General features: G+C 33.9%; 2 protein-coding genes across 4 annotated transcripts in view; one reads left to right on the top strand and one right to left on the bottom strand.

The window, feature by feature from the left end:
- The window catches only part of LOC130450092 (cysteine-rich motor neuron 1 protein), a 153,112-nt gene that overhangs the window by 31,113 nt on the left and 94,929 nt on the right, over positions 1-27,070 (bottom strand). For all 3 annotated transcript variants that reach the window (XM_056788288.1, XM_056788289.1, XM_056788290.1), the window contains exon 2: positions 3,258-3,457. In XM_056788288.1, coding sequence (XP_056644266.1) covers positions 3,258-3,457 — 200 coding nt within the window. The remainder of the gene's footprint in view (positions 1-3,257; positions 3,458-27,070) is intronic.
- Positions 10,044-19,380, top strand: LOC130450123 (casein kinase I-like). Its single transcript, XM_056788326.1, has 5 exons — positions 10,044-10,260; positions 13,377-13,698; positions 16,941-17,103; positions 17,709-17,916; positions 19,322-19,380. The coding sequence occupies exons 1-5, from the start codon at positions 10,044-10,046 to the stop codon at positions 19,378-19,380; spliced, it is 969 nt and encodes a 322-aa protein (XP_056644304.1).

Genomic DNA, 27,070 nt, shown 5'->3' with positions numbered 1-27,070 from the left:
AACATATTTTTGAGTAATAAATCAACAACGGGATTCATAATTAATATTTAGACGTTGTAATTTGAAATATAATTTGATTTAATGTAGATTTTCCACGCAAAAGAACCAATAAAAACACGTTCTTTGTAACTAGTATAAAACGAGTTGTGGAAGGTCAGTACTTTAAGATGGAAAATAAGTTTGTGGACAGTATTAATATTTCTAAATACCTTTAATGAAATAAAATGATTGTATACAAACTAATATTTGAAAAATGAACATTTACTTTGTCATCTTAGCACGCTATATTGATATGTCAGGAAGTTTTTTACCTCCACATCTTGAAAATTCGAGAATAGTAAATTCTAGGACTCGGTTTTAACAAAGCGGAGTCAAACCTCAATTATTGAATTATAACCTAACCTAATCTTCTTATTTTCAAAATATTATCATTTAAATTGGACTTTTAGTCTGTCAATCAAGCGGGGCTATCAGTCAAACGTCACTTATTGAATTATAACCTAACCTAATCTTCTTATTTTCAAAATATTATCATTTAAATTGGACTTTTAGTCTGTCAATCAAGCGGGGCTATCAGTCAAACGTCACTTATTGAATTATAACCTAACCTAATCTTCTTATTTTCAAAATATTATCATTTAAGTTGGACTTTTATTCTGTCAATCAAGCGGGGCTATCAGTCAAACGTCACTTATTGAATTATAACCTAACCTAATCTTCTTATTTTCAAAATATTATCATTTAAATTGGACTTTTAGTCTGTCAATCAAGCGGGGCTATCAGTCAAACGTCACTTATTGAATTATAACCTAACCTAATCTTCTTATTTTCAAAATATTATCATTTAAGTTGGACTTTTATTCTGTCAATCAAGCGGGGCTATCAGTCAAACGTCACTTATTGAATTATAACCTAACCTAATCTTCTTATTTTCAAAATATTATCATTTAAATTGGACTTTTAGTCTGTCAATCAAGCGGGGCTATCAGTCAAACGTCACTTATTGAATTATAACCTAACCTAATCTTCTTATTTTCAAAATATTATCATTTAAGTTGGACTTTTATTCTGTCAATCAAGCGGGGCTATCAGTCAAACGTCACTTATTGAATTATAACCTAACCTAATCTTCTTATTTTCAAAATATTATCATTTAAATTGGACTTTTAGTCTGTCAATCAAGCGGGGCTATCAGTCAAACGTCACTTATTGAATTATAACCTAACCTAATCTTCTTATTTTCAAAATATTATCATTTAAGTTGGACTTTTATTCTGTCAATCAAGCGGGGCTATCAGTCAAACGTCACTTATTGAATTATAACCTAACCTAATCTTCTTATTTTCAAAATATTATCATTTAAATTGGACTTTTAGTCTGTCAATCAAGCGGGGCTATCAGTCAAACGTCACTTATTGAATTATAACCTAACCTAATCTTCTTATTTTCAAAATATTATCATTTAAGTTGGACTTTTATTCTGTCAATCAAGCGGGGCTATCAGTCAAACGTCACTTATTGAATTATAACCTAACCTAATCTTCTTATTTTCAAAATATTATCATTTAAATTGGACTTTTAGTCTGTCAATCAAGCGGGGCTATCAGTCAAACGTCACTTATTGAATTATAACCTAACCTAATCTTCTTATTTTCAAAATATTATCATTTAAGTTGGACTTTTATTCTGTCAATCAAGCGGGGCTATCAGTCAAACGTCACTTATTGAATTATAACCTAACCTAATCTTCTTATTTTCAAAATATTATCATTTAAATTGGATTTTTATTCTGTCAATCAAGCGGGGCTGTCAGTCAAACGTCACTTATTGAATTATAACCTAACCTAATCTTCTTACTTTCAAATGTTATCATTTAAATTGGACTTTTAGTGTGTCAATCAAGCGGGGCTGTCAGTCAAACGTCACTTATTGAATTATAACCTAACCTAATCTTCTTATTTTCAAATATTATCATTCGAATTGGTCATTTATTCTGTCAATCAAGCGGGGCTGTCAGTCAAACGTCACTTATTGAATTATAACCTAACCTAATCTTCTTAATTTCAAAATATTATCATTTAAATTGGACTTTTATTCTGTCAATCAAGCGGGGCTATCAGTCAAACGTCACTTATTGAATTATAACCTAACCTAATCTTCTTAATTTCAAAATATTATCATTTAAATTGGACTTTTATTCTGTCAATCAAGCGGGGCTATCAGTCAAACGTCACTTATTGAATTATAACCTAACCTAATCTTCTTAATTTCAAAATATTATCATTTAAATTGGACTTTTATTCTGTCAATCAAGCGGGGCTATCAGTCAAACGTCACTTATTGAATTATAACCTAACCTAATCTTCTTATTTTCAAATATTATCATTCGAATTGGTCATTTATTTTGTCAATCAAGCGGGGCTGTCAGTCAAACGTCACTTATTGAATTATAACCTAACCTAATCTTCTTATTTTCAAATATTATCATTCGAATTGGTCATTTATTTTGTCAATCAAGCGGGGCTGTCAGTCAAACGTCACTTATTGAATTATAACCTAACCTAATCTTCTTAATTTCAAAATATTATCATTTAAATTGGATTTTTATTCTGTCAATCAAGCGGGGCTATCAGTCAAACGTCACTTATTGAATTATAACCTAACCTAATCTTCTTATTTTCAAATATTATCATTCGAATTGGTCATTTATTTTGTCAATCAAGCGGGGCTGTCAGTCAAACGTCACTTATTGAATTATAACCTAACCTAATCTTCTTAATTTCAAAATATTATCATTTAAATTGGACTTTTATTCTGTCAATCAAGCGGGGCTATCAGTCAAACGTCACTTATTGAATTATAACCTAACCTAATCTTCTTAATTTCAAAATATTATCATTTAAATTGGACTTTTATTCTGTCAATCAAGCGGGGCTATCAGTCAAACGTCACTTATTGAATTATAACCTAACCTAATCTTCTTATTTTCAAATATTATCATTCGAATTGGTCATTTATTCTGTCAATCAAGCGGGGCTATCAGTCAAACGTCACTTATTGAATTATAACCTAACCTAATCTTCTTAATTTCAAAATATTATCATTTAAATTGGTTATTCATTGTATTTTATTGTCTGTTTCAAACCTAAGCATAATTATTTCGAATGTTTCCATATACCAACAATATAGTTGACTAATTTTACATTAATTTTATATTAGACTCTAAAAATATATGTTTCGAAATGTAAGTTACTTACCTGTTGACCGTGAGTATATTCGATTCCAGCCACAAGACAAGTCGCTGCCGAACTCAATCTCTCTAATCCATGTGTCGTAAAATCGTCCTCATCTAATACTAGAGTATCATCTTCATCTTCCTCTTCCCCTTCATCGTTTTCTTCTTCGATACTATTCGTAAGATCCTCATCGTTGAATGTCGGGTTAGATAAAGCCGGAGCTGGAATCGATAGAGGCGATTAGAAATATACATCATTTGCAGATCAAAATTATATAGAATTTGAATTATTCAAAGGGGAATTACGTGAAAATAAAGCTGATACGAGTTATAGTATTATCAACAAATAATTACAATTTACGATAATTTTTTTCAGAATGTCTCTTTATGGCGAACGATTTTCCTTTGCACGTACAACGATCTAAAATTTTTTGCGTCAAGTCCCGAAACAATCTGTGTAATTAACAACGTCTTGATTCCAATTTCTTATCGTCGGATGTGTACTAACTCCTGGTGTAAGCGAACTAGATTGTTTTTGTTTATTCCTGAATTTCGTACGCGAAATGCTTCTTTGGTTGTCGCCAACTAAAGGTAAAGGACAAACTATAATAATAGATTCCGAGAAACTAGTCATTATGAATAGCAAACTTTAGAGTGAAATATATTACCATAACCTAACTTAGTTTACGAGGCGAAGAACAACCATCAAGTTTAATAATAATAACGGAAAACTAACTAATCCATACATTTACAGAAAAGCTCTATTATATATTTAGAAACTAATAAAACTTCAGTTTTTCTCCGACCCTGTATTATATTTTCCAAAACTAACTCTCTGTTACTTTTTTCTGTTCCCCAACGTGAAAATTTCAATTAGAAAATATAAAAAACATTGCTGGGAAAAGAACAGACTAATAAAACTTAATTTTGAGAAAAAAATGCACAGATGTACAGATTTGTAACACGTATTATATAAAAAACGAAAAAGTTTTGTTGCATTTCGAATCAAATTTCAATATGAACCCAATTCGATAAAAATTTCCCACAAACATCCCACGTAGGATGGCGTGGCGTCGAGTGGCGTGTGCACATACAATTAAATTAAATGGAAAAACATATACACGATTATTCGATACGTGGCGTGGCGTGGCGTGAAGCTAGTGGGTTTCGACCTTGACCGTGTTATCGCTGCATCACTTATTTATGCTTTGCTACAAGGATTTATTTTTCTTTTCATTCAAAATACAGTAGACACAACCCCAAACAAATTCTGGTAATTGAACTAGTACATCTGCTGTAATTACTAGAGTAGTAACTGAATAATTATTTTATTATGACAGTTGCGTTGGATTTCGTACAGCCATTTTGTATGCGCGTGCCTCATTTACAAAATGTCGATTTAATTAATTTCTATTCGCGAGGAAAATCTTAAACTTCTTTTGTACGTTAGAAGTTTCCATACGTTTTGGTTAAAGAACGCTTGGCTCGATTCCAAAATCGACAAAATGTACTCTGAAAACTTTATCTCAGCAACCGATTAGATTTATATAGAAATCCACACGGCGGCACGCTAAATTGCATTTGCGTGATTTCTTTTGAAAGTTTTCAACAATTAGCGTTTGTAGTTTATATATCCGGTGACATTTTTACTGGTTTGCAATGCAAGGACAAATTAATGTTGAAGAACGACCCGCCAAACACTTTTGAGGTGGCGGGTCCTGACTGAGACTTCTAAGTTTTCATTTTTGTTTCTTTTGGTGATTCTCAGAATGTTTGGGTGCCGTGTATTCCTTTAGAATGTTGTTTATATATTTCGATTAATAACTTTAGTCGACGTCTACTTTATTTGCTAAGTTCTCTAAAAATGTACGAATTTTTTGTGCCCACAACATTAATTCTACGACTATCGAAAGGGTCCACACCAAACGTACGGTTTTTATGGGTTTTGTATACGAATTTTTCCATCAAATATCGATTATTATCCAATTAATAATGTCGATTTACAAATCCATTTGTTTTGCCAAATTGAAATCGTTTAATACTTGGTGTAATTATGCACTATAAAGTTGTAATCTTCTTCAAAATCTCTTACTACATATAGTGCAAGTTTTGATATCGAATTTATCGGTTTTTATTGCCTTTTTCTTATTATAAACCACTAGGAATATTCCTAGAATTTCAAGATACTGTTGACTTGGAAATATCAGGTATTCTATCAAGATATGTATCATTAAATGAATCGGCGGCTTTTTCTAATTATTTCTTTGTATACCCAAAGCCAACAATTATATTTTTAATAATGTTTTAGTTTTAAATATGTAAATGTGAATGTGTAAATATGAAATTGTGTTATTCGAATTCAAAAATTTCTAATAAATGTGATCAGTGAACACCAGTATACGAAATATACAAAAATTTATCATAAAAGTCATAATTAACTTACAAATTTGGTATTTCGTCCATTTTACCCGACCCCGAATGTTTTCTTGTGCAATCATATTGAATATTTGACAGATCAAATGAGAACTTTTTGTGTAAAGAATAAATTTACGAACATTCGAATTTTTTTAGTGCCCAAGAACCGAATCGTATTTAATTGTACTAGCTTTTACCCGCGGCTTCGCTCGCATCGAATCCATTAAATAAGTATCAGAAATCATTATAATAGAAAAGAACGAACTCTGTAGCTATATTAGAACCCGATATATAGATCTTTAAATGTAAAAAAATTGACAAAAACCTACAAAAATCCATAACTCCACATTGAATGTCCGCGCCTAGCTCATCTCCAACTCGACCGATTTAAGTGTTCAAAAACTCAAAAGAAAGAAGGTGTTCCAGCGAGTGTTTTTAAACCAAAACGAACTCTGTAGCTATATTAGAACCTGAGATATAGATCTTTGAAGGTAGAAAAATTGCCAAAAACCTACAAAAATCCATAACTCCACATTGAATGTCCGCGCCTAGCTCATCTCCAACTCAACCGATTTAAGTGTTCAAAAACTCAAAAGAAAGAAAGTGTTTTAGCGAGTGTTTTTAAACAAAAACGAACTCTGTAGCTATATTAGAACCTGAGATATAGATCTTTGAATGTAGGAAAATTGCCAAAAACCTACAAAAATCCATAACTCCACATTGAATGTCCGCGCCTAGCTCATCTCCAACTCAACCGATTTAAGTGTTCAAAAACTCAAAAGAAAGAAAGTGTTTTAGCGAGTGTTTTTAAACAAAAACGAACTCTGTAGCTATATTAGAACCTGAGATATAGATCTTTGAAGGTAGAAAAATTGCCAAAAACCTACAAAAATCCATAACTCCACATTGAATGTCCGCGCCTAGCTCATCTCCAACTCAACCGATTTAAGTGTTCAAAAACTCAAAAGAAAGAAAGTGTTTTAGCGAGTGTTTTTAAACAAAAACGAACTCTGTAGCTATATTAGAACCTGAGATATAGATCTTTGAATGTAGGAAAATTGCCAAAAACCTACAAAAATCCATAACTCCACATTGAATGTCCGCGCCTAGCTCATCTCCAACTCAACCGATTTAAGTGTTCAAAAACTCAAAAGAAAGAAGGTATTCCAGCGAGTGTTTTTAAACCAAAACGAACTATGTAGCTATATTAGAACCTGAGATATAGATCTTTGAAGGTAGAAAAATTGCCAAAAACCTACAAAAATCCATAACTCCACATTGAATGTCCGCGCCTAGCTCCTCTCCATCTCGACCGATTTAAGTATTCAAAAACTCAAAAAAAGAAAGTGTTTTAGCGAGTGTTTTTAAACCAAAACGAACTCTGTAGCTATATTAGAACCTGAGATATAGATCTTTGAAGGTAGAAAAATTGCCAAAAACCTACAAAAATCCATAACTCCACATTGAATGTCCGCGCCTAGCTCATCTCCAACTCAACCGATTTAAGTGTTCAAAAACTCAAAAAAAGAAAGTGTTTTAGCGAGTGTTTTTAAACCAAAACGAACTATGTAGCTATATTAGAACCTGAGATATAGATCTTTGAAGGTAGAAAAATTGCCAAAAACCTACAAAAATTCATAACTCCACATTGAATGTCCGCGCCTAGCTCCTCTCCATCTCGACCGATTTAAGTATTCAAAAACTCAAAAAAAGAAAGTGTTTTAGCGAGTGTTTTTAAACCAAAACGAACTCTGTAGCTATATTAGAACCTGAGATATAGATCTTTGAATGTAGAAAAATTGCCAAAAACCTACAAAAATCCATAACTCCACATTGAATGTCCGCGCCTAGCTCATCTCCAACTCAACCGATTTAAGTGTTCAAAAACTCAAAAGAAAGAAGGTGTTCCAGCGAGTGTTTTTAAACCAAAACGAACTATGTAGCTATATTAGAACCTGAGATGTAGATCTTTGAATGTAGAAAAATTGCCAAAAACCTACAAAAATCCATAACTCCACATTGAATGTCCGCGCCTAGCTCCTCTCCATCTCGACCGATTTAAGTATTCAAAAACTCAAAAAAAGAAAGTGTTTTAGCGAGTGTTTTTAAACCAAAACGAACTCTGTAGCTATATTAGAACCTGAGATATAGATCTTTGAAGGTAGAAAAATTGCCAAAAACCTACAAAAATCCATAACTCCACATTGAATGTCCGCGCCTAGCTCATCTCCAACTCAACCGATTTAAGTGTTCAAAAACTCAAAAGAAAGAAGGTGTTCCAGAGAGTGTTTTTAAACCAAAACGAACTCTGTAGCTATATTAGAACCTGAGATATAGATCTTTGAATGTAGGAAAATTGCCAAAAACCTACAAAAATCCATAACTCCACATTGAATGTCCGCGTCTACCTCCTCTCCAATTCAACCGATTTAAGTGTTCAAAAACTCAAAAAAAGAAAGTGTTTTAGCGAGTGTTTTTAAACCAAAACGAACTCTGTAGCTATATTAGAACCTGAGATATAGATCTTTGAAGGTAGAAAAATTGCCAAAAACCTACAAAAATCCATAACTCCACATTGAATGTCCGCGCCTAGCTCATCTCCAACTCAACCGATTTAAGTGTTCAAAAACTCAAAAGAAAGAAGGTGTTCCAGCGAGTGTTTTTAAACCAAAACGAACTATGTAGCTATATTAGAACCTGAGATATAGATCTTTGAAGGTAGAAAAATTGCCAAAAACCTACAAAAATCCATAACTCCACATTGAATGTCCGCGCCTAGCTCATCTCCAACTCAACCGATTTAAGTGTTCAAAAACTCAAAAGAAAGAAGGTGTTCCAGCGAGTGTTTTTAAACCAAAACGAACTATGTAGCTATATTAGAACCTGAGATATAGATCTTTGAAGGTAGAAAAATTGCCAAAAACCTACAAAAATCCATAACTCCACATTGAATGTCCGCGCCTAGCTCCTCTCCATCTCGACCGATTTAAGTATTCAAAAACTCAAAAAAAGAAAGTGTTTTAGCGAGTGTTTTTAAACCAAAACGAACTATGTAGCTATATTAGAACCTGAGATATAGATCTTTGAAGGTAGAAAAATTGCCAAAAACCTACAAAAATCCATAACTCCACATTGAATGTCCGCGCCTAGCTCATCTCCAACTCAACCGATTTAAGTGTTCAAAAACTCAAAAGAAAGAAGGTGTTCCAGCGAGTGTTTTTAAACCAAAACGAACTATGTAGCTATATTAGAACCTGAGATATAGATCTTTGAAGGTAGAAAAATTGCCAAAAACCTACAAAAATCCATAACTCCACATTGAATGTCCGCGCCTAGCTCATCTCCAACTCAACCGATTTAAGTGTTCAAAAACTCAAAAGAAAGAAAGTGTTTTAGCGAGTGTTTTTAAATAAAAACGAACTCTGTAGCTATATTATAACCTGAGATATAGATCTTTGAATGTAGAAAAATTGCCAAAAACCTACAAAAATCCATAGCTCCACATTGAATGTCCGCGCCTAGCTCATCTCCTACTCAACCGATTTAAGTGTTCAAAAACTCAAAAGAAAGAAAGTGTTTTAGCGAGTGTTTTTAAACTAAAACAAAGTCTCTATCTTGAATAGAACCTGAGATACTGAGGATGGAACGTGTGTATTGGAAAAATTCCCATAAGTAATGTACAGGGGGAAATCGCATTTGAGTGTAACTTGAGAATGGTGGAAATTAGATGAAATCCGATGGTTGATGGCTGATCTGTGCATCAATACCTTTCATTAAAAAAAAAATAAGCAAATCGGTTGAGTAGAACGCCTGAACGGACTCGGAAAGGAAATCATCAATTTTTTTAATATATAAGATTTATTATGAAGAAAATTAATAAAACACCCTGTATAATTTGTATTGGCGTTTACTACAATGTCAGTGTGATGGTTTAAGATCAAAATAGAATTATATGACAATGACAAACAATCTCATTGTCAAAATTTTTGGTTTATGAGATGATTAGCCCAGTACAAGAAATTATGCAGCAGTTGTTTTGATTTTTTAAGCGAGAAGATTCCCAAAGGACAGTCCATAGGGTGAATAAAATCGATTGGTCATCCTAAAAACGTTTAATAATCATCACTTTTTACAGACCAGTCCTAGAATTTAATATAGATGGTGAATTAAAATGAATTTTTTGAAATTGAAGTTTGCAAACAAGACAGAAAACTCATCGAAATACCAAATCCGTAAAGTTCAAGGTATGAACAAAAACTTTTTAAGAAAAGATGATGAAAATACCGTGCGTGGCTCCTTATCCCGTTCTTCCAAAGACTCTTAAAGCAACCCTCCAGTATATATGGTAACTACTTTCTCAATTTTAGACCCTTGTTTCTTGTCTCCTGAAACAATGCAATCAAGACATTCATCAACTTCAGGTGTGTTAATGGTTGGCCCAAATTTCAGGGTCGGCAAAAAAATAGGCAGCGGCAATTTCGGGGAACTCAGATTGGGAAAGAATTTGTATAATAACGAACACGTCGCCATCAAATTGGAACCTCTCAAATCCAAAGCGCCGCAATTACATTTAGAATACAGGTTTTATCAGATGTTGGGAGAACATGAGGGTACGTATTACTCATCATCCGATCCATTTTTATTATAGTAGAGCTCGACTTTAGAAGGATTAAAACCACGCAAATCGAAAACAGGATAGAGACTGTTTACTTGATGAAGAATCGCGCAATAATCGTTCTAAGTGACCAGCGACTGAAACCAAAAGATATTGCAGCACTTACTGGCATTTCCGAAACAAGTAAATTACTGCGAGGTGCAGTGCAGTGCAGCGTTTGCTAAAATGTTGTAAGCGGGCCTTGGAGCTTTACCGCAAGGACCAAAAAAGTGTTAAAACAAAATCAACCGGCTTCATGACATCCCATATAGGTGCCCCCAGATTTGAACGACGGGGTTTAGCTCGGAAACACGCCACTGGCAAACCAAAAATGGCCCAAACCTGGCTGAACTTTGGATAACCAGACCTCGCCAATTCTATAGTCAGCCAGGTAATACTGTCTGGTCATCCCAGAGTCCCATTAAGTCTGGACCAATAATGAGTTCCAAGTTAGCGCCAGAATTGTACATACCAGAGCAGTGCACAAGCAGCGTTTACTAAAATGTTGTAAGCGAGCCTTGGAGCTGTACCGCAAGAACCAAAAAAGTGTTATTCGTTGTAACACGTGATGAAACTATGGTTTTTACTATGATCCGATGTCTAAAAGAGAGTAGCATCGGAAAGGAGGCAAAAAAGCAGAGGTATCTGACTTATTGAAGAAGTTGCGTCAAAAAATTATCGAAAATCAAATCAGCTGGCTTCATGACATCCCATATAGGTGCCCCCAGATTTGAACGACGGGGTTTAGCTTGGAAACCCGGCCTTGGCAAACCAAAAATGGCCCAAGCCTGGCTGAGCTCTGGGTAACCAGACCTCGGTTATTCTATAGACAGCCAGGTAATAATTTTTGTATGCATAAAAGACAATAAAAAACAGTATCATAATTATTCAACTAATATTTTTATGTAAAGGGTTTTCCAATAAGAGGTGTTATTTTGAACAGCCCGCTATTTCGGTAAATGTCACTTTTGAAGCTGTCATTTTTTGACATTTGACAAGTAGAAACTACGCCATTAATGAAAATGCGTTCAGCAAAGCATTGAAATTATTAAAATTCACTATAAAAATTGTGAAAATTTCGCGGAGACGGTTCGTAAAACTAAAACATTTTTGGGTCGACGTGAAGCGCCTTCTCGGACCGCAATACACAAATTGGTGGAAAAATTTGAGCTGTTGGGACAAGTTAGTGATGTGAAGAATAAAATCCGTGCGCGTCGCTCAAGAACAACTGAGAATATTGCTGCTGTAGCCCAAAGTGTTGAAGAAAACCCAGGTTTGTCCGTTCCTCGTCGTTCTTTGGAATTAGCCATTCCACAAACTAAAGACTTGGGTCTTGAGGCCTATAAAGTTCAGTTAACACAAGAACTCGAGCCGGCCGATCATCAACAACGTCGTGTCTTTGCTGATTGGGTCCTTGAAATCATCTTAACTGATGAGGCCCATTTCCACCTTGGTTGTTACGTCAATAAACAAAATTATCGAATCTGGGGCTGGGAAAACCCAAGAGTTATTGTTGAAAATCCTCTCCATCCTCAACGCGTGACTGTTTGGTGCGTTTTATGGTCTGGCGGTATCATTGGACATTACTTTTTCGAAAATGAGGCTGGAGCAACAGTTACGGTGAATGGATTGCGCTATCGAGAGACGATTAATGATTTTTTATGGTCGGAATTGGATGGTATTGATTTGGACAACGTTCACTTTCAACAAGACGACGCTACGTGCCACACAAGCAACGAAACCATCGATCTTTTATGGGAAAAAGTGGTGGGAAGACGTAATCAAAATTGGCCACCGAGTTCTTGTGATTTAACACCTTGCGACTTTTTCCTTTCGCGCAACGTGAAAGATAAGGTCTACGCCAGCAGTCCAGCATCGATTCAAGACCTCGAAGATGGAAATCGTGAGGCTATCGAGGACATAGGGCAGCCGCTTTGCAATTTGGTTACGGAAAATTTCATGAAAAGGATATGGTCCTGTAAGCGCACTCGTGGCGGCCATATTTGTCATAAAACTATAATTATATCAACAATATATTAAAAATCTATTTTTATAAGTAACTAGCCTGGCCCGGGGTTGCAGACTAGTCTTGGGTTTATCTAGGCAACCAAGTCTGGGCCATCCCAAAGTCCCACCAAGTCTGGACCAATAATGACTTCCAAGTTAGCGCCAGAGTTGTACATACTGGGACCCATCGTAAAATCCTGGATGTGCACTAGAAATTGAACATCCACCATATAACTCTGGCTTCGAAAAGTGAGTGGAAATGATTATGTTGAACAATGACTTTTTGTATGTTAAGTTAAGAACTCCTGGACCGCGCTACGTAATTGGACAGCAAACTTTTGATGAAAAAACGTGTCTTTCGTTTTATAAGAGTGTTTTGAAAGATAAGTTACAGTTAAATACCGTACATAGCATTTCAAATCGTTTAGGACGCCGTGGGTAGATATTCAAATAAAATTAGTTTCCCCAATAAATCGTTCTAAAGATCTGGCCAGAATATTGGACTAGAAATTCGTTGGCTGACACACAGATTTGTATAAAAAGGAATTTTATTTCTGAGAATCAATCGCTGAGAATTCACCGACGAAAACATGAAAAATAAAATGATTTCGGATAACAGTGTTCCTGGTGGGGCCGCGCGAGCTCAAAACAGTGTTTGAGGATGTTCAATCGTGACGTAGCTCTAACCAGTGTACAGTCGATGGTCGGACGAGTGGTTTGTACGTAATGAACCGATTACAAACCATGGAAATACGCTTATGGTATCAGTTTTATGGGATGGCACAATCTATTATATTTAAAAGAAAAAAAACCCATCAACACCGACTATTACGAAGCGTTAAAGAAGATTTTGAAGAATGGAATCGGAGTAAAACCATTTGACAATGAAAAAAACTGATATTTGATCAAGAAAAAGGGCTTGGCAATAACTTTTTTCTTTTCTCATGTTTTAAAAGATGCTCGCTGAAGAGAAATTGACAATTTATTGTGTTTATCGGTTTCTTCGGTAGTTTTGTTAATCTCATTGTTATCTTCGATTATTAAATTGTTTTTTTATATCCACAGGTGTCGCTAAAGTATTCCATTTAGGTACTTGCGGTGGTAGGTACAACGCGTTGGTAATGGAATTGCTTGGACCGAGTTTGGAAGATTTGTTCTCGATATGCAGTAGACGATTTAAACTCAAAACAGTTCTGATGATAGCAGACCAATTGATAACTAGACTAGAATACGTTCACAGTAAAAGATTGATATTCCGCGATATAAAACCCGAGAATTTTCTAATCGGTAGAACAAGAAATAAAAAAGATAAAATTATACATATCATAGATTTCGGTTTGGCTAAGGAATACATAGATCCTGATACGGGGAAACACATACCTTATAAGTAAGTTGTTTCCGGCTCGTTATATCTTTCGATATGTTGTTAAATTAGTTTTATGAAAGAAATTGATGACAAACCAAACCAAAATATAGTTCTAGCTTTATTAATGTTGTTCCATAAGGTTTGGTTTTGATACAGTTGTGCAAAACCTGCAAAAAACTTGGTCTGACCTAGAGATGGCGGTAGTTTCTTGTAAAATACCACCGTATTAGAAAGTAGACAATCTATACAACATATGTTTCGAGTTTGAAGACGCCACGTTGTCTAATATTTGTTTGGTAGCCTTCCATACTGAATGTTTTCAGTGAATTTGTAAACATGACCAACCAACCAACCAGCCGAACTAGATTTTACTCTGGATGAAGACTGCAGTGGTCGACCAAACGAGGTGACGATTCCTGAAAATCCTCAAAGCGGTACTGGATGATCTTTAACTGAAAATTTGGACAGGAGGATGCTGCGCGCAAGATGGGTGCCGAGTTTGATCATAACGGAACGAAAATATTGTCATGAAGATGTTTGGTAATGTTTCACAGAAATAGAATCGAATTTTTGGACTGTTGCATCACCATGAATGAAATTTGGATCGAAATAATAGACTGAAAAAGTAGAACCAGCTTCAACGAAGGCAAAGACAAGGGAATGAAGCGAAAATGGCCGTATTTGGCGAAGAAAAAAGGTCATTCAGAGTGATGATTATTTCGAGAATATCTCTGTTGGAAATTTTGAGTATTTAAACTCGAAAAAATTGTTGTTGCATCAAAACGAAGATGATAAATCGGTTTGCAGAACTGTATGATACAGAAATTATTGTAAAAACTTCCAGAGATGGCGTTTCTTCAGCTCAACTACCAAATTTTAAGTTTCCTCTACATTTTCTTCCCTAGTTTTAATAAGTAGTTATACAAATTGATGATTTATAAGCAACAAATTCGAGATATCAATCAGTAGTTGTAACTTTCTTAAAATTCGTTAATTCCATAAATTGCTTTTGTTAATTTCATTCTTAAGCAGGTTGTAACCTGTTTTGTTCATCCAAAATCTTCGCAAAACGGTCATTCAGACTAATAGTTCTTTCGAAAATATCTCTGTTGGAAAGTTTGAGTATTTAAACTCGAAAAAAATGTTGTTGCATCAAAACGAAGATGATAAATCGGTTTGCAGAACTGGATGATACAGAAATTATTGTAAAAACTACCACAGATGGCGTTTCTCCAGCTCAACTACCAAATTTTAAGTTTCCTCTACATTTTCTTCCCTAGTTTTAATAAGTATTTATACAAATTGATGATTTATACGCAACAAATTCGAGATATCAATCAGTAGCTGGAACTTTCTTAAAATTCGTTAGTTCCATTATCTGCTTTTCTTAATTTCATTCTTAAGCAGGTTGTAACCTGTTTTGTTCATCCAAAATCTTCGCAAAACGGTCATTCAGACTAATAGTTCTTTCGAAAATATCTCAGTTGGAAATTTTGAGTATTTAAACTCGAAAAAAGTGTTGTTGCATCAAAACGAAGATGATAAATCGGTTTGCAGAACTGTATGATACAGAAATTATTGTAAAAACTACTACAGATGGCGTTTCGTCAGCTCAACTACCAAATTTTAAGTTTCTTCTACATTTTTTTCCCTATTTTCTATAAGTATTTATACAAATTGATGATATATACTTAACAAATTCGAGATATCAATCAGTAGTTGTAACTTTCTTGAAATTCGTTAGTTCCATTATCTGCTTTTGTTAATTTCTTTCTTAAGCAGGTTGTAACCTGTTTTGTTCATCCAAAATCTTCGCAAAACGGTCATTCAGACTAATAGTTCTTTCGAAAATATCTCTGTTGGAAAGTTTGAGTATTTAAGCTCGAAAAAATGTTGTTGCATCAAAACGACGTTGATAAATCGGTTTGCAGAACTGGATGATACAGAAATTATTGTAAAAACTTCCAGAGATGGCGTTTTTCCAGCTCAACTACCAAATTTTAAGTTTCCTCTACATTTTCTTCCCTAGTTTTAATAAGTAGTTATACAAATTGATGATTTATACGCAACAAATTCGAGATATCAATCAGTAGTTGTAACTTTCTTAAAATTCGTTAGTTCCATTATCTGCTTTTCTTAATTTCATTCTTAAGCAGGTTGTAACCTGTTTTGTTCATCCAAAATCTTCGCAAAAAGGTCATTCAGACTAATAGTTCTTTCGAAAATATCTCTGTTGGAAAGTTTGAGTATTTAAGCTCGAAAAAATGTTGTTGCATCAAAACGACGTTGATAAATCGGTTTGCAGAAATGGATGATACAGAAATTATTGTAAAAACTTCCAGAGATGGCGTTTCTTCAGCTCAACTACCAAATTTTAAGTTTCCTCTACATTTTCTTCCCTAGTTTTAATAAGTAGTTATACAAATTGATGATTTATACTTAACAAATTCGAGATATCAATCAGTAGTTGTAACTTTCTTAAAATTCGTTAATTCCATAAATTGCTTTTGTTAATTTCTTTCTTAAGCAGGTTGTAACCTGTTTTGTTCATCCAAAATCTTCGCAAAAAGGTCATTCAGACTAATAGTTCTTTCGAAAATATCTCTGTTGGAAAGTTTGAGTATTTAAACTCGAAAAAAATGTTGTAAATTCGACATTTCCTTAAATGGCGAATCTGTTTAGAGTTTAGAGTTTAGTGATAAGTATTTTTCACAAATCTCGCTTCCAAATTAATGTATAAAATAACAATTTGATTCCTACTAATCACCATACATGTAATTTTATTATAGGTCTAATAAAAAAGTACCAAATGAGGCAGCGTTAGTAAAATTTACTGATAACATTAATTCTACAAAAAAAAACCGAAGAAGACACCTTCAAGGTCGATTTGCCCTTAAAGAACTTGAGCAACTGCGACTTGAAACTGCTTTACTTTGCTTTAATCAGATAGAAAAAGAATCAAAAAGCCAAAATTCGAGTTACATTAAAAATAATTACAAAATCATCATTGAAACAATAACCAAACTGAAGAAAAGTAAAGTACCTTTCTTTGAGTCAATTCAACATCGGATCCAATGGTTTATAAAGCAAAATTTAGTTTTTCTTTGTACAAATGTATATCGATTCGTTCCTCGACTCGATTTGTCTTGTTATCCAGTCAAATACATCAAACTCTCGTTCGGAATAAGCAGCGGTCTCTGTCTTGCTGTTTAATTTCTATTTCAGTAAGTCCGTTAACGAATAATTCAAATTCCGTGTTGCAGAGAACATAAATCTTTGACTGGTACAGCCCGCTACATGAGTATAAACACCCATCTGGGTCGAGAACAGTCCCGGAGGGATGATTTAGAGGCATTGGGACATATGTTTATGTATTTTTTGAGGGGTTCGCTACCCTGGCAAGGCCTCAAAGCAGACACTTTAAAGGTAATTGTCCTGTATAATACGGTATGGTTTTGTTGTTTGGGATGTTGTTTTTTTTTATAAATAAATTATCCTGTTTAGCCCTGCTTCACAAAAGATGTACCTTACAAAAAAAAAACTATTTTTTTACATGAAAAAGAAGAATAAAACGTCGCATTTCCAAAGCAATTCTTTGGGATGTGATTTGCCTTAATCCAGTGACATTTTCCTAAGTCCTATTAAGGAAATATGGTTTTTCATCACAATGCCCCATGAAGATTTCCCAAAATTCCAAACGTATGTTCGGAACCATCTTCTGAGAGCTCCTGAACAAGTTAAACTTTGTTTAGGTTAGGTTAGGTTATGTTAGGTTAGGTTATGTTAGGTTAGGTTATGTTAGGTTAGGTTTGTGGTTTTATGTACTAAAATCTACTGACTAACATGACACCTCCTGAATTTTGTCGTACAAATTGACAAACGCCCTGTATATAACGATGGGAATGAAAAAATAATTTTCTTCGTTAGGCAAACAATTTTTTAGATCACGTCTATATTTTCGAAATATTTTTGTAACGAATAAATGATTATTTTGATTGAGTATTTACTTTATAGAAAGCGAAATATTTTAGGAACGATATCAAAAAATAGGGGAAACTAAAAGGGCTACTACGATTGAGAGTCTTTGTGAAGGACAGCCCGAAGAATGGGCTACGTACATGAGATACGTACGAAAGTTGGATTTTACAGAAACTCCGGATTATGATTACCTTAGGAAACTCTTCAGTGATCTTTATATTAGGAAAGGATACGCGGAAGATGGAATATTTGATTGGACAGGTATAGAATATAGTGAAAGAATCCACTTTTTCTAAAATTAACATATACTTATAGTAAAATTATGAACATTTATACGTTTGGGTTTTCTGATACGATTTTTTTAACTAAAATATTTCCAAACTCTGTTATTTCAAGTGGAACCCTCTGTATATTAGTAAATTTTTGAAATCTACGTAAAATTTTAGTATACTTTTGTCTAAAAACTTTTTTCGAAAAATGCATACTTTTTGAGTTATTAATTTTTTTGAAAAAAAATTTAACCCTTACATACCCTTATAAATTATTTTTTTACGAAGATACCCTTAAAAATATGAAAATTTTTTTCTGTTCTGTTGCTTTTAGAAAAGTTAGACGTATTTGAATCTATGTTGAAAAATTTTTCATTTTATACAGGGTGTGTACAGAAAATGTTCAAAGTTTAACTTTATAAATATCAAATTTATTTATTATTTTTAAATAGAACCACCCGGTTTTTTCTATTTTTATGCATTCAGGGGTGGAAAATATTCTGATAATGTCGAGCTATTTTAACGAGTTTCGAAAGTATCATTTATACTAAAAGTATAAATGAAAAATTAAAACAATACAATAATAATTAATACATGCATCTCTGAAAATTTACAAAAAACATTCAATATCTGGATAACAGTATAGAAAAGTATACATGAACTTATTTTTTATCCTTGAATGCATTAAAATAGAAAAAACCGGGTGGTTCTATTTAAAAAAATAAAGAAATTTGTTATTTATGAAGTTAAACTTTGAACACTTTTTATATACACCCTGTATAAAATGAAAAATTTTTCAACATTGATTTGAATATATCTAACCTTTCTAAAAGCATCAGTACAGAAACCATTTTCATAACTTTAAGGGTATTCTTGTAAAAAAATAATTTATAAGGGTCTGCAATTTTTACAAAAAAATTAACAACTCAAAGAATATGCATTTTTCAAAAAAAGTTTTCAGTCAAAAGTATACTAAAATTTTACGTCGTATCCAAAAACTTGAACCTAAAAATTTTCATGATTTTACTATAAGTATTTTCCCATATATACAGAGGGACGTCGAGGGACACCCTGTATAATAATTATATTGAAAACATACCGGCTTTAACTAAATTTCAAATGATAAAATATTCAATTTGGGACAACATTTAGAATGTTTTAGGGCATAAACAAATAAAAATATTTGTTTATAAAAGATATTTTGTATTTCCAAAATTTATATCTTTGCATTAAAATCTAAATTTTTATTTTTATTAGAAGTTCAATCGCATCGTTCCAAAACGGTGTTGCCGAATCCGTTCAATAGTTTCGGAACTAAATTAATGGACACAATTAACGCTGATAAGGTACTACTAGTGCTACTCAGGTATATTAATTCTAATTCCGTTTACTTTCAGATCGAGTATCGTGGTTAAGTTCGGATGAAAGAAGAGAAAGTCAAAAAGGCAAAACTTGACGGATTTTCGAACATGTAGATTCGATTTATATAAGATATCGACTGTATATTTTATCGTAAAATATCTAGTAAACTATCGTTTACATATTATTTTTTTATTCTTTTCAATTTTTGATATTAATAAAGTCTGACATAAGTCAATGTAATGGAAATTATGTGGATAGCTCCATCTGTTATTGGGTTAAACTACTGTTCTAGTTGCTTCCGGAGAGAAAAGTTAACTTCAATTAGACGCAGAACGTTCTACAATGTTCTAGAATATTCAAAATACTTCCCTGCTGATTTTCTGGTGCAAATAAAGTTCACAGAGTCATCCATTTATATCAGAACATCCCCCTTTATGCAATAGTCACCATAGAGGGAGTTAAATCGACCTGCAGAGCTGCACGGTACCAAATATTATATACAAGTATTGAAAAATCTGCTAGAGGTGGTTTTTCTTCATCTAGGTTCTCTATTTTTCACATATTTCACTATGTAAGATGGTGGATGTCTCTTCCTATTATGGAGTAACCGTGAACTATTCTTCTAGATGCTTTTAGATGCACAGAACGTTCTACAATGTTCTAGAATTTTCAAAAAGTATCCATATTACTTCCCTGCTGACTTTCTGGTGGAAATAAAGTTCACAGGGTCATCCATTTATATCAGAACATCCCCCTTTATGCAATAGTCACCATAGAGGGAGTTAAATCGATCTGCAGAGCTGCACGGTACCAAATATTATATACAAGTATTGAAAAATCTGCTAGAGGTGGTTTTTCTTCATCTAGGTTCTCTATTTTTAGCATATTTCACTATGTAAGATGGTGGATGTCTCTTTTTATTATGGAGTAACCGTGAACTATTCTTCTAGATGCTTTTAGATGCACAGAACGTTCTACAATGTTCTAGAATTTTCAAAAAGTATCCATATTACTTCCCTGCTGATTTTCTGGTGCAAATAAAGTTCACAGGGTCATCCATTTATATCAGAACATCCCCCTTTATGCAATAGTCACCATAGAGGGAGTTAAATCGACCTGCAGAGCTGCACGGTACCAAATCTTATATACAAGTATTGAAAAATCTGCTAGAGGTGGTTTTTCTTCACCTACGTTCTCTATTTTTAGCATATTTCACTATGTAAGATGGTGGATGTCTCTTTTTATTATGGAGTAACCGTGAACTATTCTTCTAGATGCTTTTAGACGCACAGAACGTTCTACAATGTTCTAGAATTTTCAAAAAGTATCCATATTATTTCCCTGCTGATTTTCTGGTGGAAAAAAAGTTCACAGAGTCATCAATTTATATCAGAACATCCCCCTTTATGCAATAGTCACCATAGAGGAAGTTAAATTGACCTGCAGATCTGCACGGTACCAAATATTATATACAAGTATTGAAAAATCTGCTAGAGGTGGTTTTTCTTCATCTAGGTTCTCTATTTTTAGCATATTTCACTATGTAAGATGGTGGATGTCTCTTCCTATTATGGAGTAACCGTGAACTATTCTTCTAGATGCTTTTAGACGCACAGAACGTTCTACAATGTTCTAGAATTTTCAAAAAGTATCCATATTATTTCCCTGCTGATTTTCTGGTGGAAAAAAAGTTCACAGAGTCATCAATTTATATCAGAACATCCCCCTTTATGCAATAGTCACCATAGAGGAAGTTAAATTGACCTGCAGATCTGCACGGTACCAAATATTATATACAAGTATTGAAAAATCTGCTAGAGGTGGTTTTTCTTCATCTAGGTTCTCTATTTTTAGCATATTTCACTATGTAAGATGGTGGATGTCTCTTCCTATTATGGAGTAACCGTGAACTATTCTTCTAGATGCTTTTAGACGCACAGAACGTTCTACAATGTTCTAGAATTTTCAAAAAGTATCCATATTATTTCCCTGCTGATTTTCTGGTGGAAAAAAAGTTCACAGAGTCATCAATTTATATCAGAACATCCCCCTTTATGCAATAGTCACCATAGAGGAAGTTAAATTGACCTGCAGATCTGCACGGTACCAAATATTATATACAAGTATTGAAAAATCTGCTAGAGGTGGTTTTTCTTCATCTAGGTTCTCTATTTTTAGCATATTTCACTATGTAAGATGGTGGATGTCTCTTCCTATTATGGAGTAACCGTGAACTATTCTTCTAGATGCTTTTAGATGCACAGAACGTTCTACAATGTTCTAGAATTTTCAAAAAGTATCCATATTACTTCCCTGCTGACTTTCTGGTGGAAATAAAGTTCACAGGGTCATCCATTTATATCAGAACATCCCCCTTTATGCAATAGTCACCATAGAGGGAGTTAAATCGATCTGCAGAGCTGCACGGTACCAAATATTATATACAAGTATTGAAAAATCTGCTAGAGGTGGTTTTTCTTCATCTAGGTTCTCTATTTTTAGCATATTTCACTATGTAAGATGGTGGATGTCTCTTTTTATTATGGAGTAACCGTGAACTATTCTTCTAGATGCTTTTAGATGCACAGAACGTTCTACAATGTTCTAGAATATTCAAAATACTTCCCTGCTGATTTTCTGGCGGAAAAAAAGTTCACAGAGTCATCAATTTATATCAGAACATCCCCCTTTATGCAATAGTCACCATAGAGGAAGTTAAATTGACCTGCAGATCTGCACGGTACCAAATATTATATACAAGTATTGAAAAATCTGCTAGAGGTGGTTTTTCTTCACCTAGGTTCTCTATTTTTAGCATATTTCACTATGTAAGATGGTGGATGTCTCTTTTTATTATGGAGTAACCGTGAACTATTCTTCTAGATGCTTTTAGATGCACAGAACGTTCTACAATGTTCTAGAATATTCAAAATACTTCCCTGCTGATTTTCTGGCGGAAAAAAAGTTCACAGAGTCATCAATTTATATCAGAACATCCCCCTTTATGCAATAGTCACCATAGAGGAAGTTAAATTGACCTGCAGATCTGCACGGTACCAAATATTATATACAAGTATTGAAAAATCTGCTAGAGGTGGTTTTTCTTCACCTAGGTTCTCTATTTTTAGCATATTTCACTATGTAAGATGGTGGATGTCTCTTTTTATTATGGAGTAACCGTGAACTATTCTTCTAGATGCTTTTAGATGCACAGAACGTTCTACAATGTTCTAGAATTTTCAAAAAGTATCCATATTACTTCCCTGCTGATTTTCTGGTGCAAATAAAGTTCACAGAGTCATCAATTTATATCAGAACATCCCCCTTTATGCAATAGTCACCATTGATAGAGGGAGTTAAATCGACCTGCAGAGCTGCACGGTACCAAATATTATATACAAGTATTGAAAAATCTGCTAGAGGTGGTTTTTCTTCACCTAGGTTCTCTATTTTTAGCATATTTCACTATGTAAGATGGTGGATGTCTCTTTTTATTATGGAGTAACCGTGAACTATTCTTCTAGATGCTTTTAGATGCACAGAACGTTCTACAATGTTCTAGAATTTTCAAAAAGTATCCATATTACTTCCCTGCTGATTTTCTGGTGCAAATAAAGTTCACAGAGTCATCAATTTATATCAGAACATCCCCCTTTATGCAATAGTCACCATTGATAGAGGGAGTTAAATCGACCTGCAGAGCTGCACGGTACTAAATATTATATACAAGTATTGAAAAATCTGCTATTGGTGGTTTTTCTTCACCTAGGCTCTCTATTTTTCGCATATTTCATTATGTAAGATGATGGACGGTGAATTATTCTTCTAGATGCACATGCAATGTTCTGGAATCCTTCAAAAATATTATTTCTTCCCTGCTATTTGTTAGCGATGAAGCTTCAACTGGAACTCAGATCTTCTTCTGTCAATAATTAATTCTCTTGTAGCTCTGATCCCTCTCCAATTTTTGATATTATGCTGTCCATGGAACTCCCAAAATTCTTCGGTAGATCCACATCTTAAATGCATCCACGGACCGTATGTAGCATTTTGTGAATCTTCTGAGGTTGAGGTCAAAATTACAGTAAGCCTCTTGCTTTTTCTATTACCAAGAATTTTGTCTTTTTTTGCTGATATTGATTCCAATAAGTCTGAGTATTCCAACCAAACCCAAAAGCCTTCGAGGTCATTCATATTGGCTGCTATCAGGACTGTGCTATCGCCATATATTGTTAATCCAAGTTCCATTTACTTTGATGCTGAATTGTTGACCCTCAAGGACTTATTTTTCTTTTGAATAAAGGTTAAACGTGAGCGGGGAGAAGACAAATCCCTACCACTAACACTTTGACAGTTTGGTCCCAATAATTAACGAGTTTATGGTATCGCACTTTGTCAAAAGCTTTTTCATATTCTATTAAACACATAACTACATCTCTTTTCCAGTAGTAGCAGTTCTGAACCTGTATTTGGGTTGCAACTAGTACCGAAACTTCCATATTTATTGTTAGGTTTCTGAATATTCTTTATCTTAGGTCTCTTTTGTTTCCAAAAGGTTTCAAAAGGGTTAAGAAGTTGTAAATTTAGTTTAAAAGCCTTTGAAACCTCTTGATACCTTCGTTGTCTAATAGTTTGTGCAGATCAACAGGCACTAGATCTGGTCTAACTGTTTCCTTATCCTCTTAAGCTGTTTATAGCTTTAGTTGTAATCGATAGCCCGGATAAATCATATTCCAGGTTAGAGAAAGTCTATTTTCTTTATATTTTCTTGTGCAGGTTCTACTCAACGTGCTGTTCTTGTAAACTTTCCATATCTTCGTACTGTTCCTTCAGCAATTTATTTTTTGTCTCTCCAATTTCAACGGCTGCCTTGGTTCTCGTATTTTCTTATTTATTCAAGCATGGTTAGTATTTCGTTTGCTTGTATCTTCCTTCTTAAGTCTGTCATACTTTATCCTCGGTTCTGTTTTTTGTTTATCTTTATAATTGGATGGAATTTAAATTTTCTAAAATCTTATCTCTAATTACCACCCGGTAGTAGATGCGACCTGCTGGATTTGCATATAGGAAATCTATGATATTACGAACGAATTCATATTCGTTCGAACCTCTCCTGTTTTTTTTTCTTCGATAGAATACGATATACAGTAGATGAAATTCCGATATTCGTAACTCGAGTTTGAAACTTCGAAGCCGTATTGTGAATTTTAAATCCATATAGAAAGTTTTAGAAATAAAAGCTGATTTCCTCTTTGAACGGAAATTTGTTATCAGGTAATTTTAATAGCGCGTGAACGTCGATCCGTATTCAAAGATAATGTTTGCCAATTTCAGATTTTTATTTCGAAAATGTAAGCTCTCAAGCGAATGCTATAAAACTGGATTTTGTTTAGGAAATTTCTAGTTAGCCTAGACCAGTTCCAGCAACGAACAATAAATTATTAGAAGTGTAAGTGTAAAGTTTGACGTCAAAAAAGTGAACCAGTGTTACGCAGCAATAAATTAAAAGTAAAAATATGTCCTGCGATATTGTGAAAATCGAATAATTGAAGTATCCAGCCTTAATCAAGTACCTGTTGTATTTAAAAGGGTTAAGAGGCAAGCAGATTTACTTAGTACCCTTGGTAATCAATGTCCTTCGTATGGGATTGTGAAAAAATTTGGCTACAAGCTTCAAAAGAGGTAAATTTTCCATTGAAGATGATGACCGATCTGGAAAGCCAGTTTCTATGTCAGTCCCCGAAAATATCGATGCAATTCATGACATGATTTTATCAGACCGTCCAATTGGACTAAAATGGATATCTGAAGGACTGAATATTTCATACGAACGCTTTCATCATATAGTTCACGTCAATATGGACATGAGAAAAATTGCTGCAAAATGGATCCCCAAATGTTTGAATAATGACCATCTGTACTCGATTTGACAACGATGTAGACTTCTTAAACCGAATTGTTACTATGGATGAGACTTTGGTACATTTCTACGATCCAGAACCAAAGCAACAATCGATGGAATGGCGACACTCTGGTTCCCCAACACCTGAGAAGTTTCGTGTCCAAAAATCTGCTGGAAAGGTTCTTGCTTCAGTTTTTTGGATTACCATGGAGTAATCATGATTGATTTTTTGAATAAGGGTACAATAATAACTGGAGATAACTATTCGACATCACAACGGGAAAAATTAAAAATAAAAGATGCGGAAAAGTATCCAACAGGGCAGGACAACGCCCCTGCATACAAACCTCATGCTGCAAAGCAAAAAATTCGTGATTTAGAGTTTGTATTCACCAGATTTGGTTCCGTCAGACTATCATGTCTTTCCTCAACTGAAAAAAAGTTTAAAACATCGTAAATTTTCTTTCTTTCTCTTTTGTTTGGTTCTATAGTAGGCTAAGTGTTTTATGATAAAACGTTTAGTACCATAAACAATAAGTTCCATGCTAAAACCATCAATGTGCAAAAATTTTGCCATTGAAAGATTTCAACCAATTTCTCCGAGCTTAAGAATTAAACTCGTTGATGAAATTAAAACAGCGAAATTAACTGCAACACTCAGCTAATTAGGAGTAAACTTATGAAGGTATAAACTCCGGTAAACGGATTTCTTTTACTACATAGATCATTATACATCTTTTGGAAGTCTTTAAACTTTGAAACTTTGCATTGGAAATAGGCAGCTGATCATTGTTTGATATAACTTCTCTTGGACGTCATTTTTTGGTACAATTCACTTTCTTAAAATCTTCATCTATGTCATCGGTTTCAAATGATATTTTTGTTGCTTCATCCTCCACTTAGCGAAGTTTGCGCCATGGAATTTGATTCATATCGAATGCTCCGAATGTCTTAAAGTCAAAAAAGTTTTCTTATTTTTCGTCATTCTTCAGATGTTTGAAACAAAAATTTCCATCAAAATTATTGTCTTCTAAAATAATCTCCGAGTTGTTGGCAATTTCCAAGACCGTTTGTGAAATTGAATGGGAAAGTCCTACTTGAATTTATTCACAAATATCGATGGAAAAATCTGTGGTACCTGGACCTGGTGGAAACCCACTAATAAGGGCATTATAAAACTTATGGTGCGCTCAAGTCTAAACGGCCAGTTTTATCAATTTCTGGATCGGCTATATTTAACTTTTATTTCGGAAACCTCAATCTAGTATTGGTATGGTTGTTAGTAATTTCGTTGCTTGAATATTTCGATTAAATCACGAACGTACACGAGGAAAATTATATTCATAGCGTGCACACGCATTTGTTGAAACTTTATTAAATTCCATCTCGTGGTTTAAATTCATTTTTGGTCACTATACAGCATTATTGCGGTTGCAATAATGGGGAAACTAAAAGTAGTTAGCTCAGTTTAATTGAGCTTCAAATATTTGCTATAGCTGCATTAAAGTTGATGATAACCATCCGTTGATTATGATACTTTGTAGTTATGAGCTTTATTATGTTCAAGGTATTTTTTTGGAGTAGAATGACCAGTCAAATTTCAAATATAAGAAGAATACATCCGGCATTTGATGTTTTTTGTGTTTCTCTATTCCAAATATGGTTGTCTGAACTCTATGGATCAGAAAATCTAACTTAGTTGAGCAGCAGGCGACAGCAATTGATCTATCATCTTTAATAGCATCACACAGAACTGTTTTCTCCAAATATTTGGTTCAAGTTGCTCAAATTTTCTTGTAGATCCTTCTGGAATACCGTGGATGCGTGGAGGCAAGTTTATGTCAGATAATCTTGTCAAATTGAGCAGCAGTCGACAGCAATT

This window comes from Diorhabda sublineata, chromosome 11 (assembly GCF_026230105.1).
Source record: "Diorhabda sublineata isolate icDioSubl1.1 chromosome 11, icDioSubl1.1, whole genome shotgun sequence".
Taxonomy (NCBI): domain Eukaryota; kingdom Metazoa; phylum Arthropoda; class Insecta; order Coleoptera; family Chrysomelidae; genus Diorhabda; species Diorhabda sublineata.
Note: the sequence above shows the minus strand (reverse complement) of the source record. Positions and strands in the feature narration are given on the sequence as shown.

Excerpts from the sequence above, each read along its gene's own strand:
- LOC130450123 (XM_056788326.1), top strand. The coding sequence starts at position 10,044 with ATGCAATCAAGACATTCATCAACTTCAGGTGTGTTAATGGTTGGCCCA. Across the intron at positions 10,261-13,376 it reads GATGTTGGGAGAACATGAGG|GTGTCGCTAAAGTATTCCAT; the intron begins GTACGTATTACT and ends TTATATCCACAG. Across the intron at positions 17,917-19,321 it reads TGGAATATTTGATTGGACAG|ATCGAGTATCGTGGTTAAGT; the intron begins GTATAGAATATA and ends GTTTACTTTCAG.